This window comes from Ursus arctos, unplaced genomic scaffold (genome assembly GCF_023065955.2).
Source record: "Ursus arctos isolate Adak ecotype North America unplaced genomic scaffold, UrsArc2.0 scaffold_18, whole genome shotgun sequence".
NCBI classification, from domain to species: Eukaryota; Metazoa; Chordata; class Mammalia; order Carnivora; family Ursidae; genus Ursus; species Ursus arctos.
In genome coordinates, this window is record NW_026622852.1 from 60,052,353 (window position 1) to 60,075,971 (window position 23,619).

Here is a 23,619-nt window from a genome sequence, read left to right on the forward strand (position 1 = left end):
GGAGCAAACCCTGCCAGCGCCCACATGGCATCCACAGAGCGGCCTGCTGTGCCCTTCTCACACCCTTCCCTTCCTTACGGGGTTGGGGACGGGGGGGGGGGTGGAATCTTGGCCCGCAGTCCCTGGAGCTGCAGGCCCTGGCCTCCTCCAACCCCTGAGCCCTGGCTGTGGCCCCTTCCCAGCCACATTTTAACAGTCGGCTCTGAAAGGAGACTCGGACCTGTAGGGGGATGGGAGGGGGCCCGCGGCAGTGGGGGCGTGGCAGGAACGCTGACAGGTGTTTCCTGGCTCTGCCCACTGAGAGAGACACGTGAGCCCACCCGGAGTCCAAAGAGGGGTTCCAAATACCCTTCCACCGAGAGGAACCAGGGCTCCTTGGAAAACGGCCGAATCCAGACAGGCGGGGACGTACAAAGCAGAGCGGGACACGGTAACGGAAAGGAAGTCTCCAAAAAACCCTCCAGGACAAGTCAAAAGGACACAACCACCACGGAGGAGTTCCCACTGGCTGAATCCAGTTAGAGCGTAAAAAAGACCGCCATAGAATTATACACTTACAAGTGGTTAAAACGGTAAATATTAAGTGTATTTTCCCACAATAAGAAAATCTTTATGGGGCGCCTGGGTCACTCAGTCGGTGAAGCATCCGCCTTCGGCTCAGGTCATGATCCCGGGGTCCTGGGATCGAGTCCCGCATCGGGCTCCCTGCTCACCCGGGAGCCTGCTTCTCCCTTGTCTCCGCCCCCTGCCAGTGCTCTACCTCAAACAGATAAACAAAATCTTTACAAAAAAAATCTTGAAGATGACGGCAGTGAACAACATGTCGGTTTTTTAAAAACCCGTGAATCCACAGTGACGTATTTCTGAAAGTGGAGATCCTTGGAAAAATGCCAGCTAATAAACACAAAGGATGAAATAATTAGAAAACTGCCGTTTTGGGGGCGTCTGCTTAGTCGGTTAAGCGTCTGGCCCTGGGTTTCAGCTCCGGTCACAATCTCAGGGTGTGGGAATCCGCACACAGCCGGGTGTCTGCCTGGAAATTCTCTCCCTCTGCCCCTCCCCCCTCAAAATAAATAAATATTTAAAAAACAAGAAAGAAAAAAAAGAAAACCACCATTTGCAAACCACCGCCCAGCACCGGGGTAAAAGGGTTTTGAGAAGCTGTTCACATGAACCTCCATCGTCCTAGGGAGTCTTCTGTGTCCCTTCCAGTCCCCTTGAAGGGGTCTCTGCTGGGAGACAACCATGGCCATGCTCGAGGGGCGCTGATTCTATGGCCTTCCTTGTGGCCTGTCTTCAAGTCCACTGCTGCAAGCCGGGCCCACCCCCCCGCCCCGTTCCTGGGAGCCTCCGCACTGCCCCAAACCTTTGCACACATCCCCTCCTGGACTTGGGTCTCAGCCTAGAGGTCACCTCCTCCTGCAAACCCCCATCCTGGATGAGATGGACACAGTCCAGAACACACAGCCGGCCTGTGGGCCCTCAGTGGACCCTGGGCTCAGGGGTCGGGGAGAAGGTGGCAGGGAGCGCACACCCCCAGGGTGGGCAACATGGCACAAAAGAGCCCACTCAGGACCTGCCTCCAGGCAGGGAGTCCGGGCTGTGTGGGTGGGGCAGGGGAGGGGAGTGATGGACGGCCCCTGCCTCAGTTTCCCCATCTGTGCCAACAGCTGTTTAGAGGGATGAGGGGCCCCACCCCCTCCTCCAGGCTAACCCGGTCACCTTCTCTTCACCCTGGGCTCAGTGCTCAGGGACATTGCATTTGTGCCCGTGAGGCAGAGACCATAACCCTGGCATCAAGGGGGCCCATCTTCACCCCAACACCCCACTCCACACACGCAGGCTTGCATGGGCTTTTTTGTTTATTTATTTAAAACAAACAACTGTGCGCTACGCACAGGTCCGGCTCCCGGGCGGGTGGGTGTGCAATGGCAGCTGGAGGGTGGGGAGGGGGTCCGGCCCCTTGTCGGCCGGTGGAGCCAGCTTCTCCATTCCTGCCACCCGGCCCACCACCTGGAGGCAGCCCCTCCCTGGCCCATGCCCACAGCTTCCCTCAGCTGGGGGCCTCCCTGCATGAGAGCAAGATGAGGAAGCCTCTTCCTAAAGCAAAATAAATAAGGGCCTGGGGACAGGACCTACCCCGGTCCCCACTCTCAGCCCAGACCAGCCCATCAGTACTGGGGGGGGTCAGCGAAAAGCCCATTCAGGAGGTCAGGCCTGGCCAGCAGAGTCTGGTGGCACCTGGTGGCCTGTGTCACCCCAGTGGCCTGAGGGGCGGTGGGCAGAGCTGGAGGGGCGGAGACTAGGGGCCGGCCAGACCCCAAGGCTTTAAGGCAGAGCAGGGTGAGGGTAGGGTGTGCGCAGCCCAGGGCCAGGCCAACCTTTGGCACGATCAGGGGAGGGCAGCGCAGTGGCCTCAGGCAGGGCTGAGGACAGGTGAGGGGCTGGAGGGGGCATGAAGCCCTTGGTCCTGGACCTCCCATTCCAGGGCCTTGTGGGCGGGCGCTGGGGGCACGGGTGAGGCCGCGGCCACCGCCTGACTTCTGTCCCCACTGCATGTCCTTCAGCCAGTGCCTGGTGGTCAGCAGAGTGTGTCCGTGTTGAAGGAGAGCTGGGCCTGGTGGGCAGACGGCAGGCAGGCCGGCCGGGCTTGGGGAGGCGTCCACAATCCCCCCCAGCCACCCACCCTGGGTCTGGGACCGGGTAGCTCTCCTCCGTCTCCCTGGAGCTCTTCCTCAGTGGTGAAGCCTCCTGTGGACTCTGTCTGCCCAGGCTGGTGGCTGCAGTGTTTCCAGCTGTCCCCTGTCCCCAGGCTCCGCTCCCCCTACTCTGCTCTGCCTGTCTCTGAAGGCCCTCAGGGTTTGCACAGTGTTGCGGGGTCTGCAGTGACTGTGTATCTGCCCGTGCCCAGGGCCTCCCGTGTTTAGCCCTAAGTATCAGCGAGACCCCTCCGTCCCCTTGAGCTCAGGACCGCAAAAATCCCCAGGCGACTCCTCCCCACGCCTCTCCTCACGCACAGCCTGAGCCCGCTGGCCACACGGACCCTACGAACGCGGCTCACCCGCTCCTCCTCGAAGCTGATGAGGCCCTCGTCCTCTGTGTCCAGGTCTTCGGGCTCATCGGCCACAAGTGCCCTTAGCTCTGTGGGGGCGGACCGGGGCCGGAAGAGGCTAAGCAGGCGGCCCAGGGGTGACCGCAGGGCCGAGGGCGGCTCTGTCTCCTGCTGCTCCAGGTTGTCACTCTGCTTCTTGGCGAAGTTCACGAACACCTGGTGGGCGGGGGCAGGTGGGTGAGCGGGGGCAGCCCAGCCAGCCCCATGCCCCAGACCCGGGGCACTCACGTTGTCCAGGGTGGTCTGGCTGACGGAGTAGTCCTCAATGCCAAGCACGCCCACCACTTGTTCCATCTTGCTGAACACCTGAGCCAGTGAGATGTGCTCCGACTGGAGCTGGTACTGCACCTTCGTGTGGTGACGCTCCTGGGGGGGCACAGGGCTCAGAGGCCGCCCAGCGGGCCCCCAAGCCCGAACCCTGGGGCCCCACCCACCTTGAGCACAGCTTCTGGAAAGTTCCGGTTGAAGAACCGCACCACGTCCTTCACATTCTGGCTGCTCTTGGTCCTCACCGTGATCATGTAACCGTCCCCAAACCTGCGGGACAGGCCTGTGGCCCCGGGTCCCCAGCCACCAGGGCAGCCCGTCCCCCACCTGCCACAGGCCCCACAGTCCGCCGCCCCACGCTGGCCCCGCCGGCTCACCGGTTCTTCAGGTGCTGGATGCTGCCCAGACAGCGCAGGCGCCCGTTCACCATGATGGCGAGACGTGTGCACAGGGCCTCACACTCCTCCATGCTGTGGCAGAGAGGGGCTGGCGTGGGGGGCGGGGCACTGGGCGCCGAGCAGTGGGGGAGGGGCGAGGGCAGGGACACACCTGTGCGAAGTCAGCACCACCGAGCGCCCCGTCTTGATGAGGTCGAGAATGAGGTTCCAGAGGAAGCGCCGGGCCTTGGGGTCCATGCCTGTGGTGGGCTCATCCTGGGGGCGGTGCAGGCTCAGCCACCGCAGGGCGCCCACCCCAGCTGGCCCACTGGCTGCCTCCCACCCCGGCCCAGCGGAGGGGCGCGGTCGGGCCGACCCCCACCCCGGCTCACCAGAAAGATGAAGGCGGGGTACCCAATGAGGGCAATGGCTGTGGACAGCTTCCTCTTGTTGCCCCCGCTGTAGGTGCCCGCGGGCTTGTCCGCATACTTGCTCAGCTCCAGCTTCTCCAGGGCCCACTTCACCACCTGGGGGCGAGAACGGACATCAGGGCCCGGCCCTCCCGTCAGCCCCTCCCCTGCCCGGGCGCCCCTCACCCGCGCCTCGTCCTTCCAGGGGATGCCGCGGAGCCGCGTGTACAGCTGCAGGTGCTCTCGGGCTGTGAGCTCGTCGAACAGGGCGTCGAACTGCGGGCAGTACCCCAGACTCTGCTGCACCTGGAGCAGCTCCTTGAGCACGCTGGGGACACCGTGCCATCAGCACCGGCGGCCACAGTCGCCCCGCCCGCCCAGGCGCCCGCCCGCCTGCACCTGTGCCCGTTGACAAAGGCCTCGCCCCCCGTTGTGCTCTCGTCACCCGTCAGCATCTTGAAGGTGCTGGTCTTGCCGGCGCCGTTCACGCCCAGGAGGCCAAAGCACTCGCCAGGACGCACGCCCAGGCACAGCCGATCCACCGCCAGGATGCGGCCGATCTTCCGGGACTTGTACACCTGGCGTAGGGGAGGGATCAACCCATTCAGCGCGGGCCGGCCCTTGAGCCACGCCCCCCACGGGGCCCCGCCCCTGCCTGGAAACACGCCCCCGGGTCCCGCCCCCACCTGGCCGCTCTACCAGCCCAGGGCCCACCTTGGTCAGGTTCTCAATCTTGACCATGTCGTTGTCAGCATCCCCCCGCAGCACTCGCTGCCGCTCGCTGGCCACGTCCACGTCGTCCTCCACAGGCTTGGTAGACACTGGCATGCGCCTGCGGGGACAGCACGGGCAGTGCCATCGCCCAGCGCTCCCCAACTTGCTATGGCCCCCACACCCCCGGGCACTCCCCAACTCACTGTGGCTGCCGCAGGAAGTTGTACTGGCACATGATGGTGAGGAAGAAGCCGACGAAGCCTTCCACCGTCATGGCCACCAGCCCCCTGGTGACAATGTCCCACTCGAACGGGGACTTCATCTTGTCAAACTGGCCTGTGGGGCAGCCGGCTCAGGGCCTGTGCCGGGGGCCCGCCCCACGCCGGCAAGTCCCGACGAGCCCGCCCAGCACCAGCCCGCGGCTCACCGATCTTGGCGTAGTACTCGTTGATGTACTCATTGTAGGCCATCTCCATGAGCCCGTGGCCCAAGTTGTAGTTGGGGAAGATGAGGAAGCAGCTTTTCAGGTAACTATTGACCACCTTCAAGTCCTGGAGGGTCACAGGGGGTCACGGGCCCAGCTGGGCCCTGTCTCCCTGCTGTGCCCCACCACCCGACTGCCCTGCTGCCCGCTGTGCCCCCACCCCGCTGCCCTGCCTCCCACCGTGTTCGCTGCCCCCGTGCCACGCGGCCCCACCATCCCGCTGCCCCGCCACCCCACCATGGCCTGCAGCCCCACTGCCCTGCCACCCCGCTGTGCCCTGCTGCCCACTGGGCCCCACCACGCCGCCACCCCGCTGCCCGCTGTGCCCCGCTGCCCCCCCTGCAGCCCGCTGCCCCACCTTGTCATGCTCGAAGAGCTGCAGCAGGAAGGTGGCCACGGTGGCGGTGATACCGATGAAGAGGTTGATGACAATGAGGAACACGTAGGCCGAGCTGGGAACCTCGAACCAGAAGGAGGCCGGGTACATGATGGGGGTGATAGACCACCTGCGGGGGAGGGTGCAGTGGTCAGCAGCTGGCCCGCCCCACCCCGGCCCACTCCCTGGCGCGCTCCCCCTTACCCGTAGAGCAGGAAGAGAGAGAGCACGGCAGGGAAGTTGGTGGGTGACGTGTAGGCCGGCAAGTCGAACACAAACAGGATGATGACGCAGCAGGTGGCCGGGACCAGGTAGTTCAGCTGTGGGAGCAGGAGCGGCAGGTGAGGGCCCGGGAGCGGGGGGAGGGGCCCCGGGCTGGGGGAGGGCCCCGGGGGCAGGACTGGCGGGCCTGGCAGGAGACAGGGTCACGGGACGGCAGGGGGCTAGGGGTACCGGGAACCGCCACCACCCCCCCCCCCCCCCCCCGCCGTCTGGAGGGCGCACCATGTCCCACACGTAGTTGGCGAGCCAGTAGACGACAGGGTTGCAGCCGCTGACGAACTGCAGGTGCTTGGCCTTCGTGGACTTCTCGGCCACCAGGAAGACCACGAAGCTGGCCGGCACGAAGGACATGGCCACGATGATGAAGATGGCGATGACCACGTCCGTGCCCTGCAGCCTGGGGGCAGGGCAGCCGTCAGCCCCTGCCTGGCACCCCGGCCTGCGGCAGAGCCCCCGCCCCCTGCCCCGTACGCACAGGTAATCCAGGGAGAGGCTGGCGCTCGTCTTGTTCATGGGGTGGTTGGTGACAGTGATGCCTACGGCACAGGGGACGGCAGCCTCAGGGACCTGCCCGCCCTGCCCCGCCCCCACCCCGCCCCCTACCCCCGCAGGCTCACCGTAGGCCGCCGGGTTGCCCTTGCTCTTGGGCAGGTTGGCGCGCAGGATAGCATTGTTGAGGCTGTTGAGGTAGGTGGGCATGCTGTGGTAGCCCTTGTTGTTGTAGAAAACCTGGAGGGACCCAGAAGTGCCCTAAGAGCCCCGTGGGTTCCTGCCCACCTCGGGCGAGAGCCGGGGGCCGCAGGGCCTGGGGCTGCACCGCTCACCTGGGCCGCCCTGCGCACGGCGATCTTCCGCACCATGACCGGGGCCCGGGCACCAAATGACGCCGGGATGGACTTCTGGACATTGCCAAAGGTGATGGCCCCGTACCTGGGCAGGCAGGTCGAGGGGCGGTGAGGCCCAGCACGCAGCGGGTGGGCTGCCCCCTTGCCCACAGCCGGCACGCAACGCCCACCCGGCTCACCGGTGCAGCCGGAAGCGGTCAGAGGTGAAGAGCAGGTACTCGGAGACATTGTGGCCGGTGATGTCCGTCAGGATGTCTCCTGTGACCACCCGCATCTGGGGTGGACGCCCGCCCACCCCGCCCGGGCAGGAGAAGCCAGTGCCCTGCGCAGAGCAGGTGCAGCGGACGGGTTCCCGCACCAGGCGGGGCAAGGAGGGCGCCGATGTCCAGTCGTCTGTGGGCACGGCAGGTACCGTCAGCTCGGGACCGCGCCATCCCCTGCCCCCCCCCCCCACAGGCAGCCTGGTGGGCCCCTACCTGGCCCAGAGGTGGGGGGCAGCGAAGCATTCCAGGCCTGCAGCAGGTCCTCCTCTGGGGACACAGGGGAGTCGGACGGGGCGGGTGAGGGTGGGGGCGGCACGAAATTGGACAGCGGCAGCCCCTGCGTGAAGGACTCCAGGCACATGCTGTCAAAGAACCTGGCGGCCAGCAGGCGGGACTCGCCGCTGCTTAAGTTCAGCATGGGCCCCAGGGAGCCGTTGGCGGGAGACTTCAGCACGCAGGTGGCGCCCACGCCCGACGGCAGTCGGAACGTGCCCACGAGCTGCTGGGGGCTGGCGTCCGGAGACAGTCGCAATCTGGGGGAACCCGCAGTATGAGTCTGGGTGGGGAGATGCCCACCCATCTCCGCGCTCTCACCCAGCCCTTGCTCGCCACGGCTGCCTGGCACGCGGCCTCACCGGTACTCCTGGCGCTCCTCGTTGGCGTAGGGGATGAAGTTGCCGCGGGGCTGGGTGTAGTTGTGGTACTGGGAGGGTGACAGGACCAGCGGGGGCAGGTCACCTGGAGGGGTGCGTGGGGAGCCTGAGCAGGTCCTCATTGCCTACTGGCGGCCCCCAGGCCTAGGTCCCTCTTTCCCAGGACCCTTAGGGTCCAAGCTTGGGGTCTGGGTCCCAAGGATGCCTGAGCCCCAGACAAGCCCCGCAGAATGCCTGCCGGTCTTGGACATAGTGTCCAGGCCCAGAGCGGGTGGTTCAGGAGTGGGGAAGAGCCAGTCCCACCAGAGTGGGATGCTGGCCCCCATGTCCCTCTGCCTGGCCCGGCGGCCCTACCGATCTCAGGGACGGAAAGGGCCACGGTCATGGCCACGCAGACGAAGAAGGCGGGGAGCAGGATCTGGGAGGAGAGCGCCTTTGAGTTGCGACGGGCACAGTGGAAGCGCTTCACCAGGAGCCCGTGGAACTGGCGCACCTTCAGCCACCAGCCCTCCAGCTTGCGGCTGCCCTGGCCGACCCTCGACAGGGCCTCCGCCTCGGCTTCTGCACAGGGAGTGGGGGCTGAGCAGGAGGCTCCGCGCCCCCCACAGGGACCCCGCCCAGCCCCGCCCGGCCGCCCCCCACCTTGCAGGCTGACGTTGTCGGGGTCCTGCAGGTTGTCAAAGAGGGGACGGTAGTCGCCGCAGACATCCGCATAGGTGGCTCCCTCGTCGCCACGGGCAGAGCCCACAGAGGATGCGGACTGCAGGGACACCTGTGACTGTGCCAGCTCCGTGCACCGGGCCAGGCCGCCAGCGTGCGCCTCCCCCGGCGAGGCCGGGCCCTCCGCCCCCGGCAGCACATCCTTCCTGGACTCCTTCACGTCTGCCGCAGCAGAGGGGCCAGGGACGGGAGAAGCGGGGCTCAGGCCTGCCTGGGACCCCGGTCCCCCTGCTCACCCACCCGCCCAAGACCCTCAGCCCCACTTCGCCTTGGGGAGCCCCAAGTCCCATGGCCACCTCCCTGCCCAGGCTCCTCAGCCCCAGAGTCAGCCTGGCAGGGAATCGTGGCCCCTTGTTCCCACCCAGAGCCCTTGGTCCCGAGACAGGGGCAGAGTGAGCAGCCCCAGCCCAAGTTGAGGCCCCGGGGAGGGGGTGGGGGTGGAGAGGGACAGGACTGATGAGCAGCTCTGGGACCTCTCACCTGCCTCGCTGTTCTCCAGAGACTGGTCCTCCTCTGACACCTTAAGGAACACCTCCTCCAGCGTGGTGTCCATCAGCCCAAAGCTGCTGAGGTGCAGCGTGCCCAGACTCTGCTCCAGGTGCTGCGACAGGGCTGTGTGTGACCCGCTGCGGCTCGGGCCCCGCAGGGACACCGCCTGCCCCCGGCGGCCGCTGTTCTGAGCCCGCTCCACCCCACAGCGGGAAGGGAACCCCCCTCTGAGCCCGCTCCACCCCACAGCAGGAAGGGAACCCCCCTCTGAGCCCGCTCCACCCCACAGCAGGAAGGGTCCCCCCCCGTTCTGAGCCTGCTCCGCCCCACAGTGGGAGGGGACCCCCTCTGAGCCCACTCCGCCCACACCTGGAAGAGACGCTCGAAGGCCCCCTTCTTGGCGGCCTCGCTGGGCAGGACGTAGGAGAGCTCTGTGCTCGTATCGGAGACCAGCAGGCAGGACGCCACGTGCTTGCGGATGAACTGGGAGACCTGGGGCTCTGAGCAGCTGCTCAGCTGGGTGCGGCCTGGGGGGCTGGCTGGCAGCCCTGGCTCTAGGAAGGTAGGAGAACGCAGAGGAGCTGTACTCGGGGGCTGGTGGAGGGGGAGCCTCCACGAGGCCCAGCCAGGTCAAGAGGAGGCATGAAAAGGGGGAGCCCCAGGCCCGACCAGGCACGCTAGGCTCACTGAGGCAGCGGCGGGAGCCCACCCCGTAAGCTCACTGGGCTTGGAGAAGGGGTCCTGGGGTAGGGGGGCCCCAGGCCGGCTCAGGCAGCCTCTGCACAGACCTTGGGGGTCCCCAGGCTCAGCAGGCCGCTTGACCAGAGTGAGCCGGTAGCCGTCCCCATAGGCGCCCTTGAGGAAGAGTGGGGAACCACAGCACTTGAGCTTCCCGTGGGAGATGATGGCGATGCGATCCCCGAGCAGGTCGGCCTCGTCCATGTGGTGGGTGGACAGCAGGATGGTGCGGCCTGGGGGAGCCCAGGATCGCGGTCAGGGCGCTGGGCTGGGGGGGCCAGGTGGGGCCACCCGCACCCGCCCCACGCCCTGCTCACCCGGCTTGTACTTCAGGATGAGGTCCCAGATGGCCCGGCGAGCATACGGGTCCACGCCCGCGGTGGGCTCGTCCAGGATGACGGCGCGAGAGCCGCCCACGAAGGCGATGGCCACGGAGAGCTTGCGCTTCATGCCGCCCGACAGCGTCTGCACCAGCGAGTGCCGCTTATTGGAGAGCTCCAGGTCCTCGATCATCCTGAGGGCGGGACAGGGTGGGAGCGGGCATGTGGGGCCTGGACCGCGGGAGCCAGCCACTCCGGGTGGCCTCCGGGCCCCGGCCGGCCCCGGCCCCTCGGCCCATCCCCAGCCCACCCACTTGTCCATCTCCTTGCGGATCTCCTCCTGGGCCATGCTCTTGAGCCTCGAGTAGAACCACAGGTGCTCCTCCACCGTGAGCCGGTCGAAGAGCACGTTGTGCTGCGGACACATGCCCAGGTTCTTGCGGATCTCGTCCATCTCCGTGCGGATGTCGTGCCCGTAGATGGTGGCCGACCCCGAGGTCGGCGGGAACAAGCCGGTGAGGATTGACCTGGGCGGGCGGGCAGGGTCACGACCCCCACCTCCTGCAGGGAGCCCAGCCCGCTGCCCACCTGGCTAGGGCTGTGCCCTGACACCCACATGGTCGTTGTCTTGCCGGCCCCGTTGTGTCCCAGGAAGGACACCACCTGGTTCTCGTAGAGGTTCAGACTCAGCCTGTCCAGAGCCAACTTCTTGTCGTTCTTGTAGACCTTGGTGAGCTTGTCCACACAGACCACGAGCGGCAGGTGGGTGGGCTCCTCCTCCATGCCCCGCAGCTCCTCTGCACCAGGGCAGCGGGTCAGCTAAGGCTGCCCTGGGCCCCCCAAAACCCAGTGACTGCCCCAGCCACCACCCGGCACCCGCCTCACCCAAGCGCCGGCTCTCCATAGCACAGGCCTGGTCCTCCTCCATGACGCTGAGCCGGGGGGCGCGTGCCCACGGCCAGCTCCACTCCCACGTCTCTGTGCGCCCACTGCCCAGCCAGTAGGACTTCTGCAGTGGGAAGTACCAGGGCCGGGGCAGCCCGTACATGCCTAGGGGTGGGGGGAGCGGAAGGGAGGCTGACCCAGGGCCTGGAGTTGCTGTCCCTCCACTCAGGGAACCACACACCCTCTAGACCCTTCCCCCTCCAAAGAGTCAGCTGGTACCTGGGTGCACGGCCTCAATGTACCACGTGAGCACGCCATAGACGGCCGCGTCTACGATCAGCATGGTGACCGCCAGGAGCAGGTTGAAGTCATCGCCTTCCACAGGTGACTGGCTGAATGTGTGCCACTGGATGCCCACGCCGGCCACCTCGTACAGGGCAAAGTACTTGGAGCCCAGGCCGAAGGCTGTCGTGGACATCAGGGACTGCGGGGACAGTGGTGTCAGCGGGGGAAGGAGGCTGGACCCCACTCCCACCGCAACCACCCATGACCCTCACCGCAATGCACTTCTCAAAGGCGGTAATCTTGTCGTGGGCCACCTCCTCGCGGATCGCCACGTACATGTAGGGCACGTAGCTCAGGAAGTAGATGATGCCGCCGCAAGCCGAGGCCAGCTTGGCCTTGGAGTACAGCACAGACACCAGGAAGCTGGGGTGGGGGGTCACGGGCCATCAGCCACACCGGACCCTTGGCGCAGAGCCCGAAGCCCTCCCTGCACGTCCCTCCTGGGGTACAGAGCAGCTCCAAGCGGGGTGTGTGTTTCTGGGTGAATCCAAGGGATACTCTGCCAGGGCCCAAGCGAGGCTCCCTCCCAGCCTGCTGCCAGCCGCACGGCGCTCACCAAAACATGATGGTGGCCACGGCGTAGACGGCCAGGAAGAGCCAGATGATGAGCACGTGGCTGTGCATGAGGACCTGGCCGTACTTGAGGATGGCCGTGAGCGCCGTCACGGAGATGGACAGCTGCACGAAGCCGGTGATGAACCAGGCCACCCAGTGCACCGCGTTGTTCAGGCCCATGGTCTTCATCACCTGTGGGCATGGGCAGCGGGCTGGGGCAGGAGGCCTCAGCACTTGGGACGGGACACCAGGAAGGAGCGACTGGCCTCCGCCCTGCCAGCCAGGCCCCGGGGAGGGACAGGTGCCCGCAGCCTCCCCTCTGCCCATTCCTCCCCCACCTCTGCCCCCCTCAGTCCCCCCACCCCGGCACCCCCACCTCCTTCAGCCGGTGCTCCTTCTCTGCTACAATGTGCTGGATGGTCATGGCCACCGAGTAGACCCAGGAAATCACCATGCAGAGTGGCATCATGTGCTCGATGACAAACAGGAAGCTGGGGACGGGGCAGCGGCGTGAGGGGAGGGGCTCAGCCTGAGCCCAGCCCCCAGTCCCCCCCACACTCACTCGTCTCGCGTGTAGCAGGGGTAGGGGAACATCTGTACGTAGTTGCCGGGCTCCACCACGTCGTGCCCCACGAAGGTGTTGATGATGGCGCGTTCCATCATGTCTGCGGGCAGGAGTGGTCAGCCGTGGGGAGGGGCGGCCGGGCCCTACCCCCGCAGCCCCAGGAGCGGCCCTCACCCTGGATCCAGACGAAGCCGTACAGGAAGTAGAAGCGGCCGCCGGTGTTGGGCCCCGGCCGCCAGTAGGCCCGGCGGATCTCGTTGGTTTTCTCGGTGAAGCTGGAGTTTTGCCGGATCTTATAGTGCACGTGGGGCGGCAGGGAGCCGTCCTTGCGGGTCTGGAAGATTACGCCTGGGGACACGAGGGGCAGGTGGAGGGCCAGAGCGGGGGGGGGGGGGGGGGGGGGGGGACGGGGGGCTAGGGGCATGAAGGGAGGGAGGGGCAGGGGCACAAGGGGGCGGGGCCCGTTGGGGGCGGGGCTAGGGGAGTGAGGGCCGGGGCCTGGGTTGGAGATCAGGGAAGGGGCGGAGCGTGAAGGAGAGGGCAGGACCAGGGGCTGGGCCCGTGCTGGGGAGTGAGGGGCGGGGCCGGGGAGGAGGGGGGCGGGCCGGGGTTGGAGATCAGGGAAGGGTTGGGCGTGAAGCAGGGGGCAGGACCAGGGGCTGGAGCAGGGAGGAGGTGGGGCCAAGGTGGGGTGAAGGTGAAGAAGGGAAGCCGCACAGGTGGCAGGTAAAGTGGTAGGGGAGGGCTGTGATGGAGAGAGACTGGAGGCTGGGGCTGGATGGGGGGAGAGGCAGAAGAGCAGGGGTTAGGGGGACCAGCTCACTGGCGAACACGGTGACATTGTCCTGGTAGGCCTGGTTGAGGGTATAGTTGACGATGCTCTCTTCGTCGGGAAAACCCTTGAAGATGTCCACACTCACCTGGGGGAGAGGTATCGTTGGAGCCGGCCCTGGGCACCAGCGGAGCCCGTGGGGCTCGCCCACCCCACCTTGGACATGAACTGGATCCAGCCGCAGGCCGCGTTGTCGATGGTGTCCAGCTGCTGCAGGAGGACCGAGCCATTGGGCAGGGAGAAGTTGTCCTGACGCAGGGCGGGCGGCAGCTCCTCCAGGGACAGGTTCAGGGCTTCGGGGTGCAGCCGCAGCTCTGTCACATACTGGGGAGGAAGGATGGGCTCGGAGGGTGGCCCAGGACACGGGCCCCGCCCCCACTCCCACCCGGCGCCCCCGGCACCTGCTGCAGCCAGTGGAGATGCTGCCGCAGCCGGCCCTGCTCCAGGAAGCTGCGGATCTCCGCGGAGATGTTGAGCCACACCTGGGCGTAGTGGGTCACATTGCCTACAAAGGCAAAGGTCTCGTTGGCCTGCAGAGGGTGAGGGCATGGGTCATGGGGCTCGTGGGAAAATCCCAGCCAGCAAGGGGGTTCTCCACTCCTTTGTCTCCCCCCAGGCCGGTCCTCACCAACAGCCAATCTTGCTGTGGCCAGACTCCCACGGGCCCACTGGAAACCCTCCCCTCCCGGCCTTCCTGGAATGGACCCCATAGACCTGGCTCTGCCACAGCTCGCAGGGCAGCATGGCTTCCCACTTCCCCAATTCACCAGCTGTGCCTTCCCGGCTCCTCCATTGGGCCCTTCTCCACATGTCCCTCGAACAGCCCTGACACCTGGCCCTCCTCTCCCCCCACACTCATCCTAGAGATCCCTCCACAAGCTCTCCCCTTCCTGGGCCATTTCCAGCCCTAATTTATACTTCTCCCAGACAGGGCTTCTCCCCTGGAATGGCCACAGATATCTTGCCCTCAGCTGGCCCCATGTAGCCTGTTCTCTATCCAAAGCAGCGCTGCTGGCCCTGGCCATTCCCAGCCAGGCCAGGACTTTGCCCCTCACCAGCCCGTCCAGTGCACCCCCACAGGTGCCCCCAAGTGCCCCTGCACCTGGAACGTACCCCCCCCTCGGTCCGCCCCGACTCAGCCAAGCCAAAGCTCAAGTGCCAGGGCCGCAGCCCCCTCCCGTGACAGTTCTACTGACCCCAGTCTGCACAGGGGTCCCCCGCCTGCAGAGTCCCTCTGCCCAGCTCCTTCAGCTTCTGCCCCAGAAGCTCAAGCCCCCAACGCGCCAGACTGGCGAACCTTGAGGATGACGCGGTCTGCCTCAGAGCCCGCGGGCGCGTACAGGATCTTGGGATTGCTGGTCATAAGGTGCACGAGAAGGCCCAGGTTCCGCTGCTCCTTGCTCGTGAAGCCCAGCGAGCTCATGTTGCCCTGCCGCAGCGCCTCGGGCTCGATGGTGCTAGCGCGGGGGGCGGGGCGTTAGGGGCGGAGCTGGGGGGGGGGTCTGCGATGGGGATCAGGGCGGGGTTCTGGGGTTGGAGGCGGGGCTTCACGAGCGGACAGGGCACAACCTCAGGATGAGGGTGGGGGGGCGTGGAGCCAGGATTCGGGGAGGGCGCCAGGTGCGTGGGGGGGTCAAAGCCCGCCTCGAGGTCAGCCCCGCCCCTACCTGTCTTCCTGCCCCTCCCCCGCCCCCCCCCCCCCCGCCCACCTACCGGTTGTTGCCGCACAGGATGGGCTGCAGGCCAGCCCAGAGCTGCACGAAGGCGGAACACTGGCCCTGCAGCGCGTCGGAGGAGGCCGGAGCCGCAGCGGACGGGGCGCCCTCCTCCACCGTAGAGTTGGAGCTCGCGCCCCCCGCAGCCCCGGTGCCGTTGGCCGTCCTTCCTGGGCCGCCGGCTGGGGGCCCCGGCGCGCGGCGGGCGCAGGCGCCCCGGGGCAGCAGCAGGGCCAGGGCCGAGAGGACGTCCACGTCCTGCAGAACCTTTTGGGCGTCCAGCAGGTCTTCTAGCAGCGCCTGCAGCCGCTGCGGGGTTGGCGGCTGCTGCCGGGGAGCCGAGGCGTTGGGGGCGTCCAGGCCCAGCTGAGGGGAAATGGGGCACATGGGGAGATGCAGGCCCCGGAGAGGGAGCAGGGGCCGGGGACTGATGTGAAGGTCAGGGGTGGAGGACGAGGGCACAGGCTGGGATGAGAGTGGCTGAAGGGCAGGGGAGCACCGGCTAGGGGGAGGAGGTGGGGCATAGCTCACTGGGGGGGTGTGGGACACCCAACCTACCCAACCACAGGCACACCCCACTCGCAGCTTTGGGCCCAAGGAGCCCCAGCATCTGCTCCAGCCCAGGCCGTGAACCCATGGGCCACCAGGCACGCAGGCAGGCCCTCACCTGCTGGGCAATCTTGGCTACATCCAGCTGGTTGTGGAGCTCAGCGGCCAGCCCAGAAAAGCGCTGGGCACGGGCTGCAGCCTGCCCACTGCAGACAGCATCCCGGTAGCCCTGCAGCACTGTCTGCTGACCCTGGGACACAGTGAGGATCCGGCCTAGCTCCCTGGAGCCCCGTGTACACGTGAGTTGTTCCAGGAGGGCAGGGGCCAACAGCAGCTCCTGGGGGCGGGGTGCAGGGGAACAGCTGGGAAGGAACCTCAACCAAGAGGAAATGAAGGCCCTAGCCCAAGAAGGCCTCAGGTCTCCCCCTGCCCCACCCCCTGCGCCAGGTCTGAGATAGCCTGGGCGCTGTGATGGGCAGTGGGAGTGTGGGGGTGTGGACACACATAACTATCCTGCCTCCCCTCTCCCAATGCCAGCCACAGACTCCCAGGGACCTCCCTCAACCCTAGGAGAAGCTCGGAATTATCAAGGGGGCCCCTTTCTTCACCCTCTCAGGCAGAAACACCCATCCAGAGGCAGGCGGCGTGTTCCCATCCCACTAACAGGTCCTCTCACCTCCATCCGGAAGAGGGGATTGCTACCCAGGTGGCTCCAGGGCTCCTGACCCCTGGGGAGTCCTGTCCCCACATCTAGGGCAGGCGAAGGGCCAAAAAGCAGGTGATAGACCTGGGGTGTAGAGGGGGCGTGGATCAGGCCAGGGGGGGCCCCAGAGCCCCGCATCCCCCTCCTTGCTCTCCATTCCTACAAGCAGGGAAGGACAGAGAGGACTGCCCCAGGCCCGGCAGCCACCCCAAGAAGAGACACACGCTCGCCGGGCACGCCGGCCGCACCTCACCTCGGGCAGTTCCACCTGGGCAGTCAGGAGGGCCTGGGCCGTGCTGTTAGGTAGCGACAGATTCTGCACCAGGAAACGCCAGAGCTCCCGCGGGTCCCTGGCCACCGAGCCCAGAGAGAAGGAGGACACTGGACAGGCAGAAGGACGGCACTGAGGGCCAGCTGAGCCCAGGGTCAAGGCACCCGGAACAGATGCCGAGCTGAGGTGCCCACACCAGACTCAGCCACCACGGAGGGCAGCCTGGCTGGGTCCGCCTGGGCACATGTGCCCCAGGAACGCAGAGCAACGGCTCGGATGGAGGCCCCACGGCCAGAAGTGACCAAGCTGGGGTTTGACCAAGCTGACACCAGAGCTGGGGCCTCAAGCCCCCCAGCATAGGCACAGCCCACGCTGCCCAGGGCATACCTGTAGGTCTGTCCAAGTGGCTCTCCCAGGTGTCCGGGCCCGAGCGGAGAGCCTCCAGGTGCTGGCGCAGGGCTTCGAGTTCCGAGCCCAAGCTGGGCCGTGCCGGGTCAAATAGGTTGCCCTCCTCCACCACACGGCTGAGGCGCTCCAGCAGCTGAGTGACCCTGCACCACCATCGAGGTCAGCCACTGGCCTCTGCAGGGGGGTGGGGGGGGGAGGGAGGGGCAGGGGGACACTCACGTGGAGTTGGCGTACTGCAGGAAGCCAAACTCGTCTCGCTGGCCATCTGGACACAGAGACTGCATGACCGGCAGGATGCCAGCAGAGGTGAGAGGCGCTGCCGTGTAGAAAGCTGCAGGGGGGGGCGGTCGGGGCAGGTGAGAGGGCCCAAGGGGCAGAGACAGGAGAGGACAGGGAAGGAGTCAAGAAAGGGGAGGGAGATGAAGACCAAATGGAGAAATTTAGAGAAAGTCAGGGAGGAAGAGCAGCTTCAGGCAGCAGACAGGGGGCAGAGGGCCAAGAGTTCTGGTGCAAACGACCCCAGAAGGTCAGAGGTCAAAGGGTGTCTGGCCATCCCTTCCCCACAACTCCCAGGGTGTCCTTCTTCCCTCAGCCAGCCAAGGCCAAAATGCCTGACACCGTCCCTAAGAATTCAGGTGTGTCACTGCCCACAGAGCCCAGCGGAGCAATTGGGGCCCCTCACTGGGCAGTGACCTCTGACCTCTCTGGCCAGTTGGTTAGCAGAGAGAATGCAGGAGCCCATGGGGGTCTGAGGGGAGAGCAGCCAGGTGACCCAGCCCCAGCCCTGCAAGGCAGGGCCAGGCGACCCCACAGAGAGATGGACACCCCCCCAGAAGCTTGACCGGGGAGCCACCGTGGCCCAGGCCCCCGTCGGTAGCCACCGCCCCCCATCCCCCAGTACGCCAGCTGTCTCTGACAGTGGGCAAGGGGTTCTGCGGGGACACGGCCAGGCCAGGAAAGGCTGTTAATGCAAGCGGGGGCGGGGCCTCTCACTTACAGACTGCATGCAGGCCCGGGAGGAGGACAAGAGACCATGCGGGGGAGGGGCAAAACAGAACAGAGGAGAACAGTGAGGAACGGCCGCCATGGCCAGCCCTGTCCTCAAGCCCAGCCAGGAGGAATGGTCAGGGACCACGCGGGGGAGCGGGCACACGGACCGCGCCAGGACAGCGTGGGAGCTGGGACACGTGTGTGGTCACGTGCACCAGGACAAGCACGCGTGATGCAGCGAGGGCTGCCTGCCCAACCCTGCCCGCCCAGCTGTGCCCTGGGCCCCCCATTCCCCCCGCCCCCCCACCCAAGGACACTCACCTTCCTTCACAGAGATGGTCGGTTTCTTCTGCCGAAGCCCCAGCAGAATGAAGAAGAGGACCAGAGGAATGAAGATCTCAAAGGCCAAGACCCACTGGAAAGGGTGGGCTGAGTAAGGCCACCAGCCCTGGGTAGCCTGGCCTCCCACACCAGCTGCCTGGGGCTGAACAGGACAGACCCAAGCCCTCTTCTCCCCAGACAGATAGATGTCTTCCTGGCAAGCATGGCCACCCCCGCCCAGCCTGCACCCCACATAGCCCCCACAGGGACCACAAAAGTTCAACCCAGGCCCTTCAGGGCCAACAGAGTTTGCCTTCCCTTTCTTCAAGGGCCTTTTCGGTGGGTGAGAGCGTGAGTGTTGTCTGGCCCAAGCAAATCCGCTCTCCCACGCCCCCAGCCCAGGTTCTGTGTGCCACAGTGATTTGCCAGCAGGGACAAACCAGTCATATTGTGGTCCACTTTGACCCATGAATCTGCCCAGCTCAGTTTCTCCTTCCCCATCTTCTCCTGCCTAGGATCTTGCAGGTGGTCTTGGGCCCCAGCTACAGCGCCCACACTCCCCCAGGGTCAGCCCTCCTCACTGTGACAGCACCATTACACTCCACGAAAGAGCCTAGGAGAACAAGGCCTGGATAAGGGATGGCATGACTCTAGCCCAGGGCTCTGCACCACCAGGAAAATCTGCTCAGCCGTCTGTCTGCCCCGAGCCCCTGAGGCACAGGCGCCTGCTTCTGCCCTGACCCCGTGCCCTCATCCCACATGGCTCAGGTGGGCTCGGCAGCCCTGCCTGCCCTGCCTGCGCTCCCACAACTCTTCTCTAGTCCCGGGACTGCTCCTGCTGGGAGTCCAGGCTGGACTGGACTGGACCCCCGGCTGGGCAGCAAGGTGAGCCCTGGCGGAACCTGCTCTGAGTGGGAAAGGAATGCCAGGGGCCCCAGAGCCCCAGGCTTCCCTCTGTTTCGCCTGGAAAACGGAAGGACTTGTCACCATCTGTGACACCGCCACCTCTCCTAGCTCAGGGAGGGAAGGTGGAAAGAGGACCTCGGGCCAGCTGCTCTGTGCCCCCCCCAGCCCAAAGACACACTCTGACCCTCACCCCCACCAGCTCTTCTCAGAGGACCAGGTTTCCTTCATCCTCACCCTCCCCCAAAACAGACTCCAGAGCCCCCACCCCAGTGGCACTCTGGCCCACGGCCCAGGCTCCCGGCCCCTGGCGTGGAACAGCGGCTGTTGTTTACCGTGCTCTGACAATAGCGCTCTGTGGTCTGGAACACCCCACTGTGTGTCCGCACCCCACGCCCGCCCCAGTCTGTGCCAGCCTCCACCCCCTCCCCGAGCCAGGATCCAGCCCAGGGCTAGCCAAGGAGGCACCATGGGCACCCACCAGGGCTAGGGACAGACACCTGTGCCACACGCACACACACACGGAGCCAGATGGCTGCACTCGATGCAGGAGGCCGGCGTCACGGCCAAGGTACCAGCCCCACCCACAGCCGCCCTGCCACTGGGCACCTCAACCGTGTGACTGCAGCAACAGGCCACGGCTACCTCCTCATCGCTATAGCAACGGCCGCACAGAGCTGCTGGGAGGAGGGAGGCCTGCTTGGCGGGCGGGCGGGCGGGCGGCCAGAGGGGCATCTGGTTACGGGCAGGCACAGGTTCAGCCCCACGTGGGAGCCCCATCTGGGCACCACACCAGGGGCTCGCAAGGTGGTCAAACCCTGGTCCCTTGAGATTAGCCCAGTGCCCCCATGTTCCTGGAGCCTGGGTGCTCACTCTGGGCCTGAGCCACCTCTTGCTGTGTCAAGGGGAGAACAGAGCAGAACTGAGGATGGAAGGACCTGACTCTACCCAGTGATGAGGCCACAGCAGCCCCCGCTAAGAGGGGACAGGTGACACTCGCAGATGGAGAAACCCAGGCACAGAAGTCCTTGGTTCCTGCCCTCCAAACCAAGCTTTCTGGGGGGAGCATAGCCCGCAGAGCAAAACCTCTTTTGGCCAAGACCACAGGTCTGACTCGGAAGCCCAAGACTCTCCCCAGAAAGTGGGGGGCCAGCAGGAGTGTGCCAGGCATCTGGCCAGCCCCAGCCCCTGCCCCGTGGCACAAGCCCAGCAAGGCCTCAGCCATCCCGGAGGAGGGATTTCTGCTTTGCTGTGGCCTCAGGCCGAGGAACTCCATGTGGCCCAACCACGCCTGGCAGTGCTGCTGGGCAGGAGCACGAGAAGATTCTAGGGAAAGCCTGACCTAGCAGGTGGGGGCCACACCTCCCACCTGCTTGCCAGGTGCCCCACAAGCCACTGCTCCCTTCCCTGAGCCTTGAGGTCCCCAGTGGATATAGAGGCCATCACTCCAGCCTCTGCTCCCAGCCCCTGGGGGGCCCTTACTGCCAGAACCCTGGGGCTAATACTAATGCATGCCCACATCCCAATCCCCTCCCCCCCAAGCCCTGCCCCGGTGTCCCCCGTAACCCAAAATCGGAAGCAGGGGGAGCTGCAGCAGAGGCTGCAGGCCTGATCCATGGGACCCAGTGCCAGCCAGCCCTAGGCACGCGGGCAGGGAGTGTACCCAACCCTGGTTCCCCGCCAGGCTCAGGTGCCCAGGGGACTCCTGCCAGGCCGTGGTGATGGCCACCCTGACCTGTCTGCAGTCCTGGGTTTCTCATTAGGCTCTTCAGAGCCCTTCTCAAGGAGGGACCCTGGCAGGAGCTCATCAGCCCAAGGGGACTCAGAGTCAGGTGGGAGAGGAGACTCTCAGGCCCCAGGTGGGCAAGAAGATGCTTCCTCCGGCCCCCCACTCTGGACCCCAGCCTTTTCTGGGCCTCATTGTGGAAAATCCCCACGGCCTGTTCAGAAAGCCGAGCTGCCCGGGCCTCTCTGGTGCCTGTGCTGCTGTCGGCAGGACGACCGCAGATGCCCCTGCCGTGCCCAGGGCAGGAGTGGTGAGGGCCAGCATGATGACATCCACAGGGCCTCAGGCTGGCTCCTCACCCGGCTTCTGTCCCTGACAGCTGCTGTGTCCTGCAGGCCCCTAGCTGCCCCAGGCACAGGACAGAGGACTGTGTCGCTTGGTGGTCCCAGCTCCAAACAGCAGGACCTGGCTCCCAGAGGAGGCTGGGGTTGGGAAGATCAGAGGGTGGATCAGCCTCGGGAGGACTGCCCCAAAGGACAAAAGGGTGCAGGGATGCAGACTGGCCAGTGCTGGCACAGCAAGGACATTCCCGTTGGTGAGAAAGCAGGAGCAAGGTCTAGCGGACTTGCGGGAAGGGTGAGGAGGAGAAGGAGGAGGAGGAGGAGGGGGAGAGGTGTCTGTCCAAGGGCAGAAGGGTGGTGCACGGAGGGAAGGGGCAGGGTCCCTGCAGGGGCTCCAGAGGGGGCTGGGCCCAGAAACCAAGGACTTTCTGGGCTAGAGTCTCCCGTGCCAGCCCTCTGTCCCGGGAATGAGGGCCTCCCGCAACCCCAGAGTCCTAGGGCAGCCGGCCCCCCTACCCGAGCGGCTAGCCCCGAAGAGCGCACCGCGCAGGGCGCCCATCCAGTGACTCAGCCGAGCACCGCGACTGTCAGCGGGCGCGGGCCGCGGGCTGGGCACGGCCGAGCCCCCTCCCCGGAGGCCGGAGCCGGCAAGGGCGGGCGGGGTCCGGCGGGGAGGGGGCTCGGGCCCGCCGCCCCCGGGGCCCTCCCGGGGTCTGCGCGCGCCCAGCACGGACGCACGTGCGCGCGGAAAGCGCGCCGCCGGCCCCCGTGCGCGCGACCTCCGGCTCGGGGCAGGCCGGGAGGCGCGCGGGGTCGCTCACCGGGCTCCGGCGCTTCAGCGTCACGTTCTTCCAGAGCAACAGCTGCAGCTGGTGCAGGAAGCCCATGGCGGGGCCGCGCTCCGGCCGCCTTCGCGCCGCGGCCCGCTCGTCTGCGCGCCCCGCCGGCCCCGCCGCCCGCCGCGCCGCTCGGCATCGCCCGCGCGGGGCGGGGTCTGGGGCGTCCGGGACCAGCTCCGCGCTGGCTCCGCCCCGGCGGCCGCGGTGACAGCCGCTTGCGCCCGCCCCCCGCCCGCACCTCCCCCGCTTAAAGGCGCCGCGCTGCTCCTGCCGCCCGAGCCGCGTCCGGAACCCCCGCCGCCCTCCCAGGCGGTTCCTGGAGCTCCACCCCGCCAGCCACGGAGGCCTCCTCGGTTGTCCCCATCTCGCCCGGCGTTGAAGTGACGTGCCCCAGAGTTCACATCTAAGCCCCCCACTCACCCCCACCCCGGGGGCGCTCTTCTCCAGGGCCATCTGGCCGGCACGCAGCACCCCCGTTGGAACCCTCCCGCAGAGGCGCCCCAAGGTGCTCACTGGCCCCCAGGTCGCCCCGAGGGGATGCTGAGGGGGCGCATCACCTCCACGCGCCCGCGCAGAAGTGCTGGGGGCAGGAATTTCGTCTGGACGTCAGAGCCAGGTCCCGGTCCTCAGGGTCACTGCCAGGCTGGAAGGGTGTAGCCGCCCACACGGGCGGAGAGGACAGCTCAGCCCTGGTGGAGATCCCACCTGTGCATGGCGGGCAGTATCTGCCCTCGAGTCTTCAAGAATCGGAGTTCTGGCCCAACCAGGTGCTTCCTGACCCACGGCTCCTAAGGGAGGCGTGGGCGCTTGTGAGGGGGGCTGCAGGTGGGCTGTCCCACCGCTGTGAGAATTCCCTGTGTCCCTTGTGAATGAACCACTTGGTGACCAAGGGGCAGGCTGGGCCTCGCTGGGCTCTGGCCCAGGGAAGCAGTTCCCTGCAGGTGGGGTAGACAGGGTGCTGGAGGAGACTGAGGCTGCCCCCTCAGTGAGCCGCTCATTTCTCTCCCCACATCCGAGAGCTAGTCAGGACCCTGCAGGTGGAGTTTGGAGTGGACTGAATTATGCAGAGGCAGTTTGGTGCCTGGGGCAGTGAGGCTGCAGTGTCCCAGGGTGGACAGCAGAGGACAGCAGAGGGCAGGGAGCCCTGGTGGGTGGCTCTGAGGGCTCCCCGCCACCCCGCACTTCAGTCTCCTCACTTGCCAATGGGAGGGGCAGGCCACGGGATGTCCAGTGTTGGGGGTGCACATAGGGGTGCACATCGAGGGCTCCCCTAAACTGAATTGCAGGCTTTGGGGGACCACCGCTACCTGCCCCTCCCCAGCTCCTTCTTTACGGTGGGGCAGAGCACAGGGAGCACAGTCCCACATCCTTTCCCTGGTCAGCACGTGGGGCTAGGTCAGGGCAGGAAGTCACTGGCAGGCCTTTCCCACAAGCCACTGTCAAGGCGGAGGGCAGCTTCCTGCCTCCACCTGCTGCCCACCCCCATCTGGGGCAGGGACAAATCCTGACCTCTGCCCCAGGGGAGCAGCCTGTTGGGGCCCCTATCTGCAGCACCAGCTTTTCTTCTCCCTCCCCCCACAGGCAGCCTGCCACAGGGGCTCCCCTGGCTGCGGCAGCGTGC

The 23,619-nt window shown here is 66.3% G+C and overlaps 1 protein-coding gene across 1 annotated transcript; it reads right to left on the reverse strand.

Moving 5' to 3' along the window:
• Nucleotides 1-1,844: 1,844 nt before the first annotated feature.
• On the reverse strand, nt 1,845-22,106 carry ABCA2 (ATP binding cassette subfamily A member 2). Its single transcript, XM_026490221.4, has 48 exons — nt 21,981-22,106; nt 18,190-18,283; nt 17,098-17,209; nt 16,858-17,021; nt 16,453-16,580; nt 16,173-16,283; nt 15,615-15,833; nt 14,946-15,313; nt 14,530-14,689; nt 13,634-13,762; nt 13,389-13,556; nt 13,224-13,320; nt 12,575-12,748; nt 12,398-12,500; nt 12,212-12,326; nt 11,837-12,027; nt 11,493-11,643; nt 11,215-11,419; nt 10,936-11,100; nt 10,667-10,847; nt 10,365-10,577; nt 10,048-10,244; nt 9,781-9,963; nt 9,362-9,546; nt 8,984-9,104; nt 8,426-8,665; nt 8,138-8,344; nt 7,766-7,868; nt 7,344-7,663; nt 7,047-7,260; nt 6,847-6,952; nt 6,640-6,751; nt 6,498-6,558; nt 6,245-6,419; nt 5,945-6,060; nt 5,723-5,870; nt 5,308-5,431; nt 5,084-5,216; nt 4,881-4,998; nt 4,566-4,744; nt 4,353-4,494; nt 4,149-4,283; nt 3,929-4,032; nt 3,757-3,849; nt 3,547-3,649; nt 3,341-3,478; nt 3,062-3,268; nt 1,845-2,617 (listed from the first exon to the last, which is right to left on the reverse strand). The coding sequence occupies exons 1-48, from the start codon at nt 22,044-22,046 to the stop codon at nt 2,582-2,584; spliced, it is 7,314 nt and encodes a 2,437-aa protein (XP_026346006.1). The 5' UTR covers nt 22,047-22,106; the 3' UTR covers nt 1,845-2,581.
• Nucleotides 22,107-23,619: the final 1,513 nt, after the last annotated feature.